The sequence below is a fragment of the Odontesthes bonariensis genome, chromosome 9 (assembly GCF_027942865.1).
Source record: "Odontesthes bonariensis isolate fOdoBon6 chromosome 9, fOdoBon6.hap1, whole genome shotgun sequence".
Taxonomy (NCBI): Eukaryota; Metazoa; Chordata; class Actinopteri; order Atheriniformes; family Atherinopsidae; genus Odontesthes; species Odontesthes bonariensis.
Window position 1 is genome coordinate 21,374,702 of NC_134514.1, and position 15,128 is coordinate 21,389,829.

Below are 15,128 nucleotides of genomic sequence, written 5' to 3' on the forward strand. Positions count from 1 at the left end.
CTTCTTCTCTGAACTGTACAAATTACTCAGAAGAAAGCATAAATCAAGTACTCCTTCAGCTTCCCACCTCCCAAAACGACCCAGGCCCTTTCTCGCCCATGTCCACTTACAACACTGAAAAGCCAAAACAACCCTCTTCACTCCTAGTTTCATGCTGTAAAAGAGAGGCCTTCTCCCGGGGTGCCACAAGCACACAAAACCCCATCCAGTGTGTGCATTCATTGCAATGCAAAACAGATTTCAAATGCTTCAGCATCACTTAAAGCCCTACTTTCAATTACAATGTCATGAGCACTTAGAGCTGATGGGCCTTCAGAGAGAGGGGGGAGTGGAACCTGTGGTGGGGTTCCTGACAGCCTTAAAGCATCATAAGGGACTTTAAATACAAAACAAAAGCATACTCACACACCACATAGATGCGAGTGTTTTCTAAACATAAGGCAAAGTACAAGTTCTGCATATTGTCAGAATTAGTTGAATGTTGTGAGGAAAACGAGAAAGAAAAAAACAAAAAAAAAAAGGAAATGAGACAGGAGAGGCAAAATCGAGAAGGCGAAGAGAAAATGGATAGAGGATAGGGGGTGTACGCTGGATGCTCGCCCTTCTATTTTTCTTTTGGATCCCGCCCTCCTGGCAAGGGGTTGGTCAGGGAAACTCAACTCCCGGGCACGGATTGGTCGGATCTCCGCTGGACGGGGAAACAGTCTCCCTTCACAGACACAATAAAGTTTATCAGTGAACGCTTGTAGGCAGTACGCGCTAAACCAGAGCAGCTGAATCTGTCGGGCCACCGCTGCGCTTCAACACACCAAGTCAACGAGGAGAGACAACGCAACCAAAAAAACGGGGATTATTCTACGATGTAGGTGTTTCCTAACTGCAGACGCACTGAATAATTAAACACATGAGACGCGTAGATCTTGCGATGTTTCGCTGCTGATTTTTTTGGATATTTGAATGGCTCAGAGTGGGATATTGTTGCCTCTTTAAAAAAAGAAGAAGAAAAGAAAGAAAGAAAAAAGCACGGACTGCACTCTTCACTCCTGCTGGACTATATCCACGTGTTTTCGTTACCAAGGCGACCGTACCTTGTTTGTGGAGATAATTACAGTTATACGGAGGACGCCCGCTTAGTGTGGAGGGGGGAGAACATGCCCGGGATGTCGCTCGCCGTGGCCGCTTTGCTTCTCCTCGTCTGTCCGCTCTGCGTGGTCAACGCTTTCGGCGACGAGGTAGAGGAGATGACCTGCGACCCGATCCGGATCAGCATGTGCCAGGGTCTGGGCTACAACGTCACCAAGATGCCCAATCTGGTCGGCAACGTGCTGCAATCGGACGCAGAGCTGCAGCTGACCACGTTCACGCCGCTCATCCAGTACGGCTGCTCCAGCCAACTCAAGGTACTACACCCAGTCCTCTGTCATTACAGTTTAAAAGTGCACATTGAAGCTGCTGGAGTCGCACTCAGTCTTAGGACTTGGGCAAATAAGTCTGACTGGCTCCAGAAAGTGTGCTATATTTGTGTGTGTGAGTGCGCGCAAAGAGTCGGAGCAGCATAGTGTGGTCCCAGAGCACATGACAGGGAGCTACCAGCAATAACTGCCTATTCTGTGAGCCGCTCAGACGGATGGTGCCAGCAATAATGAGCATATTATGGGGTCGATTCCCATGCAGTTAAAGTAAGCCTTCCCTCCCTGCTGCTGTGCCAGGCTGCCATGCTAATTTCATTGAAAATGTCCCCTCTGTCTGTTGACATTCTGAGTTCATGCCCCACACAGCAACAGCTGAATCTCCAGGGCCATATACTGTACTGTCTTCTTGAAAACAATGGTGCCCTCAGTGTCCCGAGACAAGCGCTGCTTGTTTGACTCATGCACCATGTAAGAAAAAATTTGATTGGCCCCATTATGCGTCTCTGAGATTTTACTTAAGACTATAATTGGAATGACTGGTGACATAACAGGGCAGATTTCTTTCTTTCCTTCCTTCCTTCTTTCTTTCTTTCTATTTTTTTTTTTTTTGGAAGTGGGGTGGCAGACTGGGTGAATTGTGTTTACTCTAAACATAGATATCTATATGTTGTGAAACAGGATATAATAACGTGTTGGCATGTAGTAATAATACAGAGCTAAAAACAAACAAAAAAACAACAGGTTTGAGACAACTAGGCAGAACATGGAGCTGCTGCAGTACAAACTGCTTTCCCCCAATTGTAAATTATCCAGTAAGTTTATCTGACATCCAAGTCAGTCTCTCTTTCTCTCTCTCTCTCTCTCTCTCACACACACACACACACTCAACTAAAGAGGGAAAAAGGGGAAAGAGAGACGGTATCGCCTAACATTTGCTCTAATGGGAGGCTTCCTGACTGGTAACCGGAGCAGCTTTTAGCACTGAAGTGGCAGCACTCAGGTTACAAACGGTCGGAGGCAGGGGGGGACACCTCAGAAGGGGTTGCATTACCATCACTGGTTGAGTATGCATAACTCACCGTGAGAAGCAGACATCAAATTGCATGTAATTTGATATCCTGCTCTTGTATTAACCTTTGTGAGAGTATGAGCTGACATAAAAGATTCCCACAGCCTTTCACGTTGCACAAGCCTGTACTTTTGGAAAACACTGCTGGTTTAATTTTAACTCACCAATGGCTACTGACAAACAACTTGTGATAATTTCTGGGAAAGGGTATTTTAATATTTGTGGAGAGAAACTTAATACCGTCCTCAGATCAGTAAGTCTGTCTGCTCAGCTTGCAGATAAAGTCTAGCTGCAACTCAGATACTGATCAGAGGACAATTTGGTAAGTTTGAGTCAGAGAAGTGCCTTTTAGGCAGCGTAGCTCCTCACAGTTTGTGACACTGTTTTACGGGACCACACCATAATGACCAAAGGTGTTTTGTGGTAACACTATAAGCCTGTACATGTGTAAGAGAACAGCAGCCAATTGATTCAATCTATTCAGTTTGTAATCATTATTTGGTGTGTTTTATATCAGGAACACAGTGGTTCACAAATGTTCCGTTTACATTGCAGCTAATTTTTCATGGATAATAAGAGTTGTCCAACATCCCCCTGTGTATTTATTTCCCAACCTTGACACACTTCTCGGATTCATGTTTCATTTGGGCTTCGTTCAAGGGCTGTGGTTTGTCTATCACTGGGCCGAGGCTTAACATTAACATTTAGCTCTCATTGAGACCCAATACATACGGTGGCAACTCTAAAATGCAAAAACAGCGGCAAACTTCCTTACTTTAAACACCAGTACAAGCACGTGGGGCAAATGTTTGTTTCCTTTTTCAAACGGTAGCGGAGTGAATCGTTCCCTCTGTCGTGAGCCTGGCGCAATTTCACACTCTGCCTTCAAATAGATTTCATAGTAGATGCATTAAACCACTGAAAACTCTGCCCGCTGTTACTCCATACTGGGTTTTCTCTCACTTTGTAAACACTCCCTAAAGTCATATATGATTGTTCACTATCTTTATGAGCAAATCTGGAAGATCTGTTTAACTGAGAAAACATAGCATTGGGTTAGGGGGAGGTTTGTGCATCATGATGTAGCACATAGTGTTGTCATGTTCCTTTTTTCTCCCCCCAACAATGCAGTCATGTGTGACCTTGGGCCAGGGTAGTGTCAGCTGCAGTGTTTCTTACTAGAAGTCAGAATGGAGACCCTGCGAATAGAATCTGTGATGTTAATGTATTGCAAGATAAAGCATACAAAGTAGCAAGATAGGTAGACTTGCACACAAGCAGATGGAGAAGCCAAATGTGATCTTCTTACACCCCATATGACTGATGCGACATCGCTTTTTTTCCCCCACAGAGTCCACCAAAGAACTGAAATTCAGTTTGCAGATCGTTGTTGCACATAAAAAGAACCAAATCTTAACCGTGTAATGTTTTACCCCTTTCTTTTTCTGCAGTTTTTTCTCTGCTCGGTTTATGTGCCCATGTGCACGGACAAGGTCCCCATCCCCATCGGACCATGTGGTAGCATGTGCCTGTCCGTCAAGAGAAAGTGCCTCCCAGTTCTCCATGAGTTTGGCTTCATATGGCCTGAGGTGAGTCACGTCATCACGAGAACTGGCTGAGAAATTTCAACAAGCTTGTCCTCAGGATATGGTTGATAGTAGGTCTGTTTGCAGTTATTTCAGTTGGATGGGATCATTTTCCATCATTTTTGCAGTAGTTTGCACCTACCTGCATTAAAACAGCTGGCTGAATCAAACAGACATCAGTTTTTCTACAGTCTGTCCAAGTTTGAGGTCTAAGTGGCACTCTTTTAATACCTCGTTGAAGTGATTTTCTTTTTAATGGAGCTTGAGTGGAAAATAAGCACCAGCAGCTGTTTATCTTGAGGCACTTAACTTGTATTATTTGACAGAGTAAATTTTAATGAGCCTCTTTTAACATTAACGTCATTGATCGAGACTTTCTAAGCACCACTGTGAACTCATTTTGGTTTTAAACCAAATGAAAAAGTTAAAAGCTATACTAGTGCTAACCTAAGGCCAATAGTGGTAGAAAGTGAGCAGAAGAGGACCATTGCATTGTTATTTGACAAGTTTTCATGTTTTTTCGTGCTCATGGCATTCAACATTTTGTTGAGTGATGTGAAAAATTTGTTGGACGGAGCAAAAAGTACTAATTCACACCATGTTTTCTTTGCAGGTTCTCAACTGCAGTCGCTTCCCACCTCAAAACGACCACAATCACATGTGTATGGAGGGTCCTGGGGACGAGGACCCTCCCTACCAGCCAGTCCGCCATCCTCCCCATCAGGAGGAATGTCTGGGATCTGCACCTGACCAGTACACCTGGCTCAAGCAGACTGAAACCTGTACTCTCCAGTGTGGCTATGACAGCGGGCTCTACCGACGAGGGGCCAAAGTCTTCACGGATGCATGGATGGCAGTGTGGGCCGTGCTGTGCTTCCTGTCTACCACTCTGACTGTCCTGACCTTTCTTTTGGACTCGCAGCGTTTCTCCTACCCTGAGAGGCCCATTATCTTTCTCTCCATGTGCTGCAATCTGTACAGCGTTGCCTACCTGGTAAGCAGGATATCCACTCTGTCATTGTTACAATTAGGGTATTTTGGTTAAAAAGATTAAAAGACTGGCTTAAAGACTGTGAAGTCAAAAGAAATTGTAAAGCTTCTCAACACAAAAAAAGATGACATGGTAAAACTCGGTCTTTGTGCTGTCTTTTCCTGTTATTAATTCAGCTCCACCTACTTTTCTAGGTACGACTGACTCTGGGGAGAGAGCGTGTTTCCTGTGATCTGGATGCCACAGCCGTACCAATTCTGGTACAAGAAGGATTAAAGAGCACTGGCTGTGCCATAGTCTTCCTCCTCCTTTATTTCTTTGGCATGGCCTCCTCACTCTGGTTAGTTCAAACACACTTCACTTTTCTGTGCCAGTTTGCCCGTTGTGTCATCAGCTGTTGTGAATGGCTTGAGGTCGAACAATTGGAACACGAGACTTGCATCCTGTTTTCCTTAAAAATCAAACTATCCTGTCTCATAACCTCTGTACAAGTTGGCCTGTGTGCTCAGGGTAAAAGCGCCGCTTTTCCAGTGCGTGCTGCAAATAAAGTTGCAGTGGAAACACACTGCTGTCACAGCTCTTTTTCTTCCTTTTCACTCGGCCCTTGTTTTCCTGTTTGCCTTCTCCATTTGGAAAAGCTACAGGCCAAGGACTTAACCCTCTCCTGAAGTATGATCACAACCCTCTGTTATGTAGCTCATAACTAACTGCTGTCGTGATAACCAAGTTACAGATGAGGACTGCGTGCGTCCACCGAATTAGCTCTAAAAAGTTACATGAAGGGGTCATTTTGAGATGCTTTTGTAGGGAAAGTGGCTTCAGAGTTGAGTTTGGGGTCTTTCTCCCTGAAATAAATGATTTCTATTCACTATAAATACGAGACAGATATTTCAGTCTGGACTGCTGTCATCAAAATGATCATTCTTGTCATATGTAGCGATTTATATTAGGCTACATTGCACTGTTCAAATATCCAAAGAATGGACATACTGGAAATTAAAGTTAAATACAGTATAGGAAGGAGAAGTGAAGGAAACAGGGGCAGGCAGGTTAGAGCAGTTTGGACCAAATGCCCTGTCTGAAATTTGTCGGCTGCATGTGTAGAAGGGAGTCGGCTTGAATCGGGATCAGCTGCTATCAGCTGATCTTATACAGAGATCGGGAACTGACACCAGCTTTCGTGGTCTGCCTGAAATAACACTATACTCAGTTGTACACATGAAAACAGATTTGTGCCCATCTCATTCTTTCTCCCCCCCACCCCTTCTCCCAGGTGGGTGATCCTGACCCTCACCTGGTTTTTGGCTGCTGGACTGAAGTGGGGACATGAGGCGATTGAAATGCACAGCTCCTACTTTCACATAGCTGCCTGGGCTATCCCAGCTGTTAAAACCATAGTCATCCTCATCATGAGACTGGTGGATGCAGATGACCTGACGGGGTTGTGTTACGTTGGCAACCAGCAGCAGGAGGCACTCACAGGGTTTGTGGTAGCACCACTTGCCACGTACCTTCTAATAGGTAAATAAAGAGCAGTGATCCAAATTATTCACTTGCCAATATTTTTATTTTTGCTATGTTCTTCCATTCTATTTCTAAAACATGCACTCCTTTTAGTTCTTTCAAATGTGACTGGCATTATGTTATTTGTTTGTTGCTTGGCTCTTGCGTGACATTTGTGTCCTTCCTGCCCTCCAGGCACTTTGTTCATCTGCGCAGGCCTTGTGGCTCTTTTCAAGATCCGCTCCAATCTGCAAAAGGACGGTGCCAAAACAGACAAGCTGGAACGCTTAATGGTGAAGATCGGGGTGTTTTCCGTTCTGTACACTGTTCCAGCATCCACCGTCATCGGCTGTTATCTCTACCAGCTGTCTCACTGGGGGGAGTTCAGGGCCACCACCCAGAACTCATACGTGGCATCGGAGATGCTTCGAATCTTCATGTCGCTGCTCGTAGGCATCACATCGGGGATGTGGATCTGGTCAGCGAAAACTCTCCACACCTGGCAGCGCTGCTCTGCACGGCTGCTCAGAGACAGCCGAGCAAGCCGAGGTGGCAAGAGGGCACCGGGCGAGGGCTGGATCAAACCGGGGAAGGGCAACGAGACAGTGGTGTGAAAAGAAACCCAGAGTGAGGATGGACAGGAATGAATTCTGCCTTCTTCTCTTGTATAGAAACTCATTCTGCTAAATGAAGGTTGGCGAGAATCAAGAAAGGAGAGGAGTGTTAAAAGTCACAGCGACACAGGAACGTAGCAGGACTCTCCTCAAGAAGCCATCGGGTGTAATGGCGTCACATGAGCTCCCTGACGGCTCAGCACTCTGTGCCTCTAGGAGGGGTTATGAAGGAGAAAATGGGAAGACTGAGTCAAACAATAGTAGCAATAGTAGCCTCTCTACCTCCGTTAGACCTCCGTTGCCCAGAGAGGTGGAGAAAGCAAAAAAAAGTTAAGGAAAAAGAGAGATGGAAAAGGCAGAGCAGAAGAATCTATATGCAGACAAGATACACCGATAAGCTGTATAGCACCGTGTCTACCTCTCTGTCTCTCTTTTTCTCCAGAATCTTCAGCAGAAGAGACTGAACCTGCTGAATCCAGAAAACGTGTATGCTGTTGTGTCTTTTAAGGGTCTTTTGAAGTTTAAACTTTTACACTGGAGCAGATATTGTATGGTGTGGGTGTGAGCTGAAGTTTCCCAAAAGCATTTGACACCCTGAGGAACCTTTCAGCAATTAAATCAACTCATAGATGTCAAAACATAAAAGTGTTGGAATGAAAATCCAAATTGTTGCCTTACATGTACAATTTGTTTACATTTAAACATTAATCTGGACGGTTAGGAGTCATGCCTTTTTATACAGTACAAAAGTACAGGTGATTTTTATTGCTTTGAATTTTTGGGAAACCAGCTCTAAGCTGTAATAATGCACTATAATGGTATGATATGTGAAGCAGGTGGGACTAAAACCATACAGCACAGTGATGTGCACAGAGCCATTAACAGGGGGAGTTTGGGTGGGAGGTGTTCACTATGAATGCTGCAAAAAAAATCTTTACATTCTTACAAATATTGTTAAAGCAAGTACCCGGAGAGAGTGCATGTTGTACCTTTTGTTGTCCCATAAATCCAGAAGCATCAGTTCTCCTGGAAACCCTGTACTGTATATGCTCTTGGGTTACCATGAAATCCAGGAAATTTAATTATTACCCAAGCCCTTTTCCAAACTCTGGGTCAGAGGCAGGTTTAAGAAGGAGAATTTATGGACAATCAGTTGCCAAAATACACATTATGCAAGAGCAAAAGGCTTTTTATGTAAAGCTTTCATGCAGTATCCTGCATGACGATAAAATGTAAAAAGCCGATGCAAAGTGTGCCGAAAGAAGGCACTCTTGGTATCAAAAGGACAAATATGTGCTTTTCTGGAAGGTAGGTTGTTCGAAGTAAAGACCTGGTGCTAAAAAAACTAATTGACCAGCTCATATGTGGCCATGGCGGCAAGGTGAAACTGGCACTAGATCTGTCTGATGTCTCTTTTTGACCTTGCCTGATACATTAAGGCTCAGTCCCCTGACAATCGAGCCCCCGCCCCCTAAAAGAGATTTTTGTGCATTTCAGAACTTCATGGCTGAAGGTTAATAGCAGGCCTGTGCTGCCATTTGATTTGTGTAGTTCCGTGCAATGACTGCAAGCTTGAAATTCAGTAAGTGTTTTTGTCCTGACTCATCCTGTCCTGCAGTTATCAAACTCATTAACTGTGTACTAGCCTGACAATCTAAAAAGCAAAGCTTCTGCAATTCTGCGAGTCTTTGTACGTGTAATATGTGGCGTGCGTCACAAATCTTTTTCTGAGCAATGTGATGAATGTTTGTTGTTCTGTGTGTCATCTGTAACCAGATAGTGCCCCACTCCTTTTTTTTTTTTTTTTTTTTAAGCCAATGTTTAGAATGAGACGAATATAATTTCAGGGCTGCGTTTTTCCCTAAAAATTGTATCCAGCGTTGGTGGTTCTGGTGAAACCTAGAACCCTGGAAAAAACAGCATGTCTGAAACCAGCATACCTTGGAACACTTATTAAATTTCCAAAGTCAAACAAACATTACATTCACTTAAAGTGAATTAAATTAACCTCTGACCACCTCCCCTCTGAGCTAATGTAGTTTCCCTCTCAATCTGCCTCAAATGTTTTGGCTCCCTCCTTTCCTATGACCACACTGAGCTTCAGGTGACATTTCCAAACAATCACAGAATGTGCCTTGAAACACAGCGAGTGTGTGCAACACTTAACCACTGTCAGTGTGGACTTGTAAATGCTTTTGAGAAACCCAGATGTGAATCGCCGCTGAGGTCAGTTCACCAACACGGATCATAGCCTCTAAGGTTTGGACTGCTCCTTCGTGTTGAACACTCGTTGTCTTGACAATGACATCAATGTATTGTAAAGAAACTGCTAATTTATCCTTGTAAAAAAAAGTGACAAAATTTTAAAACTTGTTTATTTAAAAAACACTTTTGTATCAGAAGTTGAATAAAAAAACATTTTGATTTCCAGTTGGTTGTTATGATATTGCACGTCTCTGTACTTCTCTCATGCACAGTAGAAGGATGCATATATATGTGTGTGTGTGTGTGTGTGTGTGTGTGTGTGTGTGTGTGGTGGTGTTCCAGATATGTTAAACAGAATGAAGGCCTTTTCAAATAAGTGTTTTCATTACAATTTAATCTTCCTGTTTTCTTTGCAGTAAATTGATTAAAACTTTGTTCCATACATCATCATAAGAAAAGGAAAAAATAGTTTTTCTGTTTTAGAGCTCAGCATTTCTGAACCTGAAACGGTCTCCTTTTAAAGTCAAATAAGACTTCAGGTTTCAGGTGCATGGGAACCTTTGCTTTACAGTCGTTGCATATTTACATCTCTGTGCCCCTAAAAGCTGCTATGGAGCCGTTCAGGACAGAAAGTAAATGGAGTGAAAGGATGAATGTTCTGCTGCTTGTGCTCTTCGCTGTGTTAACTTACTGGGTTGGACAATACTGCCACCTATTGTCTGAGGTGACAAACTAATACTTTTAAACAGCTGTTTGCTCTCACCGATTAGCCTGTTAGTGCCAAACATCCACACCGCAGTGACTCTGTTATGATGTCTTTCACATTTGTTTTTTTTTACAGTTACTCTTAGTTTGGGTTTAAAAAATGCCCCAGAAGGCCTAAATGTGCTTTGAATCCACAGTGGAAACTGCCATTGTCAATAGCAACACTTTTAACTTACAACATCCCTAACACACACATGCACCTTTACAGCATACACAGAAATATTTGCAGAAGCACAAACCAACTCAAGCTCCAAACTTAGGAGTAATTTGATTTTTCAATTAAACTTGATAGTGGTTAGGCTTTGGAGAAAAATTCATTCTTGGCATGTTCATGTGTGTGCATGCATGGGTGTGCGAGTGTCAGCAAACAAGACGAGATGGAGTCATAATATCCGAGTGCAGCTCCGATTGCCTTCCTGTAATTTACCGTGAGTGAATTGAGTGTTTGTTTAAGAGCACACTCAAAAGCCTGAGGTAAAGGGAGAGTGACAGCATCTACTACTTTATTGTTTCCAGATGTGGCTCCCCACACACAGACACACACACTCATGCAAAGAGAGTTTGGGCACAGCAAGCATGTTCATAAACCGACACACACACACACACAGAAAGAGGAGAAGTTATAACGGTTCTAAAATTAATACCTTACATGGTAGTATTTGTATTGCATCGCTTGTTGAAGCTCAAAACCTCCTGGTGTTTTAAGGGAGTTTTCCAGTGTATCTCACAGGTCATTTAATTTCCAGGCCTTTCCATCTCGGCAGCAGTTTCTACATTTCTGCGGTTATTTAGAGACACAGAGACTTGTAGTCTTTAACAGCCAACAGATCACCCTGATAGCAGTCTTTCCAATCTTAAGACAACATCAAGTTACACTTTAAATCATACTCCTAAACGACAGCTTTACAGCACAGCCTCTGGATATCCGCTTTTCTCAGACAAAATCAGTTCACACTGTATATACACACACACTCAAACATATGCACAGTAATAACGCTTACAAAGTGGAACAAAATATGACGGCACAGCATGTTGGATTTTTTTTAAATGTTAAAGGGCCCTATTAAAATTCCTTGGACTAACATTCTTGGGTATGTGTTCAGAGCTGGATTCCCCTGTGCACAATTGTGTGTATGAGTGGTTGCTTGCATTGCTGCGTGTGTGTGTGTGTGTGTGTTAAGGGGGTGCTAAGACATTTGAGTACATATAGATTTGAAGTAAAGGAAAAGAGGAGGAAGTGAGCACCCAGGGACAGAAAAAATGAAAAAAAGTGAAAGACGAGAGAAAGAAAAACAAAATGAAAGGGGCCAGTGAGAAAAGCGAAAGGAATCGAGTAAGAGATGCTGCAGCTGTTCCCTCTCAGAAATGTTGAAATTGTTTTCCCATTCTGCTCAGGGTCTATGCTCTATGGATAGTTTGAAGTAATGGCCACCACTGGGGATTCTGGGTGACGTAGTTGTCTTGGCCTGAGAGCCAATTCGGTGCAAGAAGGATTTGAAAATGTCGGTTCTCAGGCCAAACATGTTAACGAGCTGAGACTGAAATCCAAAAACCTGGCCAGGGGAGAGATTAGAGAATTATTCACCATCAAGCTGAAACAGAGAGCTCTTTATACATGGCAGGGTGTGTGAAAGACTGAATGTATTCTGTGGAAGACAAAGATGTATTCAATGTTTAAGGTCAGGTCACAAATTTGAAAATGTGTTGATTCTGGCAGTAGACAGATCATTTAGCATTAAGAAAATCCCAAAAGCTATGAACAGAAAAAACTGTATAAAACATCTGCAGGGTTTGCTGCTCCATGGGGCAGTATATGGGAAATAAATGTGCAAATCTTCTTGTGTCTTTTACAAGACATTTATTTTCCTCACAAAGTCATAATATCTCTTAGTCTTGAAGTTCCTCAGACAAATGACAATGGACTTAACCTCATCAAACCTGAGCGCATGTGATATTTTTATGTCAACAGAGCTGCTGATGTTCCCACATCAGCACAGTTGTGTGTGCCTTTGTTAACACTAGATGGCACTCTGAGCTCCTAAATAACACTGTTCTCTGAGTGCAGGCTCATTAGTGGTGTCATGATGTTCTAAGAGTTGAACAGAAACAGTACATCCTTCAGCCATGCGGGTCCTCTTCCTGCAGAACCAGCTCCCAGTTTGTGTTGAGGTGGCAGACACTCTTCTTGTTTGTGTTGTTAGGTGACTCTTGCTTTGCCTTTTGTAAGGTCCTGGCTGCCATTGGACATCCCATGATGCACTGAGCATCTTTCCCTACTTTTCTCTCAGTCTTCTTGCATTTATTCCACTGCTGTGGGTTGTTCACGTTGCATCTCGTCTCTCCTGAAACTTGTGCTTTGTAGTCATTGTTATCTTTCTGGTTTTTAAGTTCCATGGTCATATGCATGTACTTGCTGGTAACTTTTCCTCTTTCATCCTCAACTTCAAAGGGAAATTGTGTGCTTTCCCTCTATAATGTCTGAATTTGACCATTTGAAGTGCACTGTAATTATTGGTGATAGGATATGCCAAAACAAGAATTTCTCAAACTGTACCGAATCTAATTTTGTAATGATATCTGTAACAACAATTTCTTTTTTTCTCAAACTGTGCAAATTTTTAATTTACTTGAAGTTGTGTATAAAGCACAGTTTGGAAAATCAAAGTGAAATCTCACCACTCATATCTATCCATCCATTAGCAACAGTCACTATTTTCCTGGGTTGTGGTGGTGCATGTCCTATTGACAATGGATGAGAGGTAGGAATTCACTAGACTCTGCAGCAGTCCATCACAGGAGACAGACTATGTATCCTCACACCGACCTAGTGCAAAACCTAAAATGCCCATGTACAGAAAAACATTACACCATTACAATACTGTGCAGCTCTATCCATGGACACATTTCACTAAAAATACATCAGTCTGCCAGGATTACAAGAGAGCCAAAATAAATTAATATCCCCAGTTTGGGTAAACTTAATGATTACTTGTATTAAAAAAAATAATCATAAATAAACAGTGAAAGCCAAGACTGTTAGAGCTGCGATAGCAAAACTACACTTTTCATGCTAACCAGAGGCTAGACTCAGAAACACAAGATTTTGGCACTTTTTTAGTACAAAGAGCTGTCAGAGGCATTGTCTCTTGTGTATAGAGGCTGTATTGGTTAAAAGGTAAAGCCAATACTGAGGAGAAATGTGGTCTCATGTGGGAGAAAAGCTGAGTGATTCCGTGTTATGTCAGCAGGACATTTGTCAGCTTTTGAAATGTCAACCGTTCAGTGTAGTAATGCAGACAGGGGTGGTTGCAGTGAATAGCCGATAGAAAATGAGACTAAAAATAAGGAAAAGCTGATGGGGGGGGGGGTTGAGAGGGAAAGTGGTAAGTTTATGAAACACAGTTATAAAAAAAAAAAAAAAGATGGAGAGAAAAGCGCAAAAAAATGCTGCATAAGAAATTACTACATTGTTTCCCTCAATCAGAAAGCCAGCTTGGCAAACCGAATAACTGGAAATGACTCATACAAACATAATCCATCTCCAAGAGCCTGTCTGGGTTGGTTTCCTATTGTTTTTTCTGTGCATCTGTGCTCAGTACAGAAAGAAAACGAGCAGCAGTGACACTATTGTGTCAGTTTCCCGGGTCAGGATTTTGCCATGTTTAGTTATTTTGAAATTTAAAATTGGTTTCACCATCTCATCTACATCTCCATATACACATAATTGATCTTGTTTTCTGAAATATTTTTGTGTCTCTTCATACTGTATCTTGATTGGCACTAAATACAAAGTTCTATACAGTGGAGATGCCATTAGGTTTGTATCATATACCACAGCTTTGGATCAATTAAGATGTTCCAATTATAACACCAGAGGGAAAAATAAATAAGATCACTTGTGCTAAATTACAATCACTTCAACCACTAACAACCTAATAACGAGCTGCTTGTACGCATTACCTCTATCGGTTATGTGAGCTGACTGATACCATGTATATCAGCATATTTCTTAGCTTACATCTTTGATGTACAAGAAGAGTAATTGACTGGAAAGTCCAGATTTTGTAAGAATAGAAAATTAAAATCAGCCTCATCTATATTCCAAAACATTTAAACAAGTATAAACATTCAAACTTCCTATTGGGTGTTCAGTTTGGGCGTTTACTATGTGCTTTTAATCCTCGTTGATAGGTTCTGCATCTGTATCTGGTTTTGCCGTAGTCCATGATGGCTTCAGCTTCGACAGTATTCGTTGGTGCATTTTTTTTGTTTGTTTGTTTTGTTTTTGTTTTTTTCCCCACCTGTGTGTCAGTGACTTTGCAATGCCAGCTATACTTTACTGGATGCTTGAATAAGAATGAGACAATTAGCTCAAGCCTGTGATCCAGGAGTTGCTGTGCCCTGCTTATTAAATCTGGTCCAAAACACTTCAGTTGCAAACCTGTCACACAGATATGGAAATTAAATGGCATGCACATGCAAATGGAAAGTACAGGAAATCTGCAAATGGTTGTCTGGTATGGGCTTTGTAGTGTCAGGCTTTTGAGAAGATACTAGAACAACTGAACCTTTAGCCCTGTGCTGAGGTTGGGATACTATCGACTGAATGTGTTCTAATGAGAAAAAATAAATAAATCTGCAGTTCCTTTCATAGTTACAGTTTTCATTTAGCCACAGGAACACAGAATTGTGATAAACAAAACAGTGGTGGACGGTAAAATTTGAAAATATACATATCTGGTTAGATGGAGTGCAGAACCTCCAGTTACAATTCAGATTTCTCTTGTTCTTGTTCATTCTCTGATACAGAGTAAAACAAACTTGATGCTGCAGCTTGTCACCATAGATCAAACCGGGGCCGAGGAAAATTTAAACACCACGTTATTTTGTTATGTGTCAATCCATCTATTTAAAATCACGGCCTGTCAGATTCCTGCACCAATCAGAAGAAAGTGGGCTTCCAGTGAGGGGAGCCTGGAAGAG

At 42.3% G+C, this 15,128-nt stretch overlaps 1 protein-coding gene across 1 annotated transcript; it reads left to right on the forward strand.

Annotated features, from left to right (window-relative positions):
* The first annotated feature begins 740 nt into the window (after positions 1-740).
* On the forward strand, positions 741-9,593 carry fzd4 (frizzled class receptor 4). The gene is made up of 6 exons (XM_075473599.1): positions 741-1,400; positions 3,933-4,070; positions 4,681-5,061; positions 5,253-5,398; positions 6,332-6,579; positions 6,757-9,593. Exons 1-6 carry the CDS (start codon positions 1,152-1,154, stop codon positions 7,173-7,175), a joined length of 1,581 nt encoding a protein of 526 aa, XP_075329714.1. The 5' UTR covers positions 741-1,151; the 3' UTR covers positions 7,176-9,593.
* Positions 9,594-15,128: the final 5,535 nt, after the last annotated feature.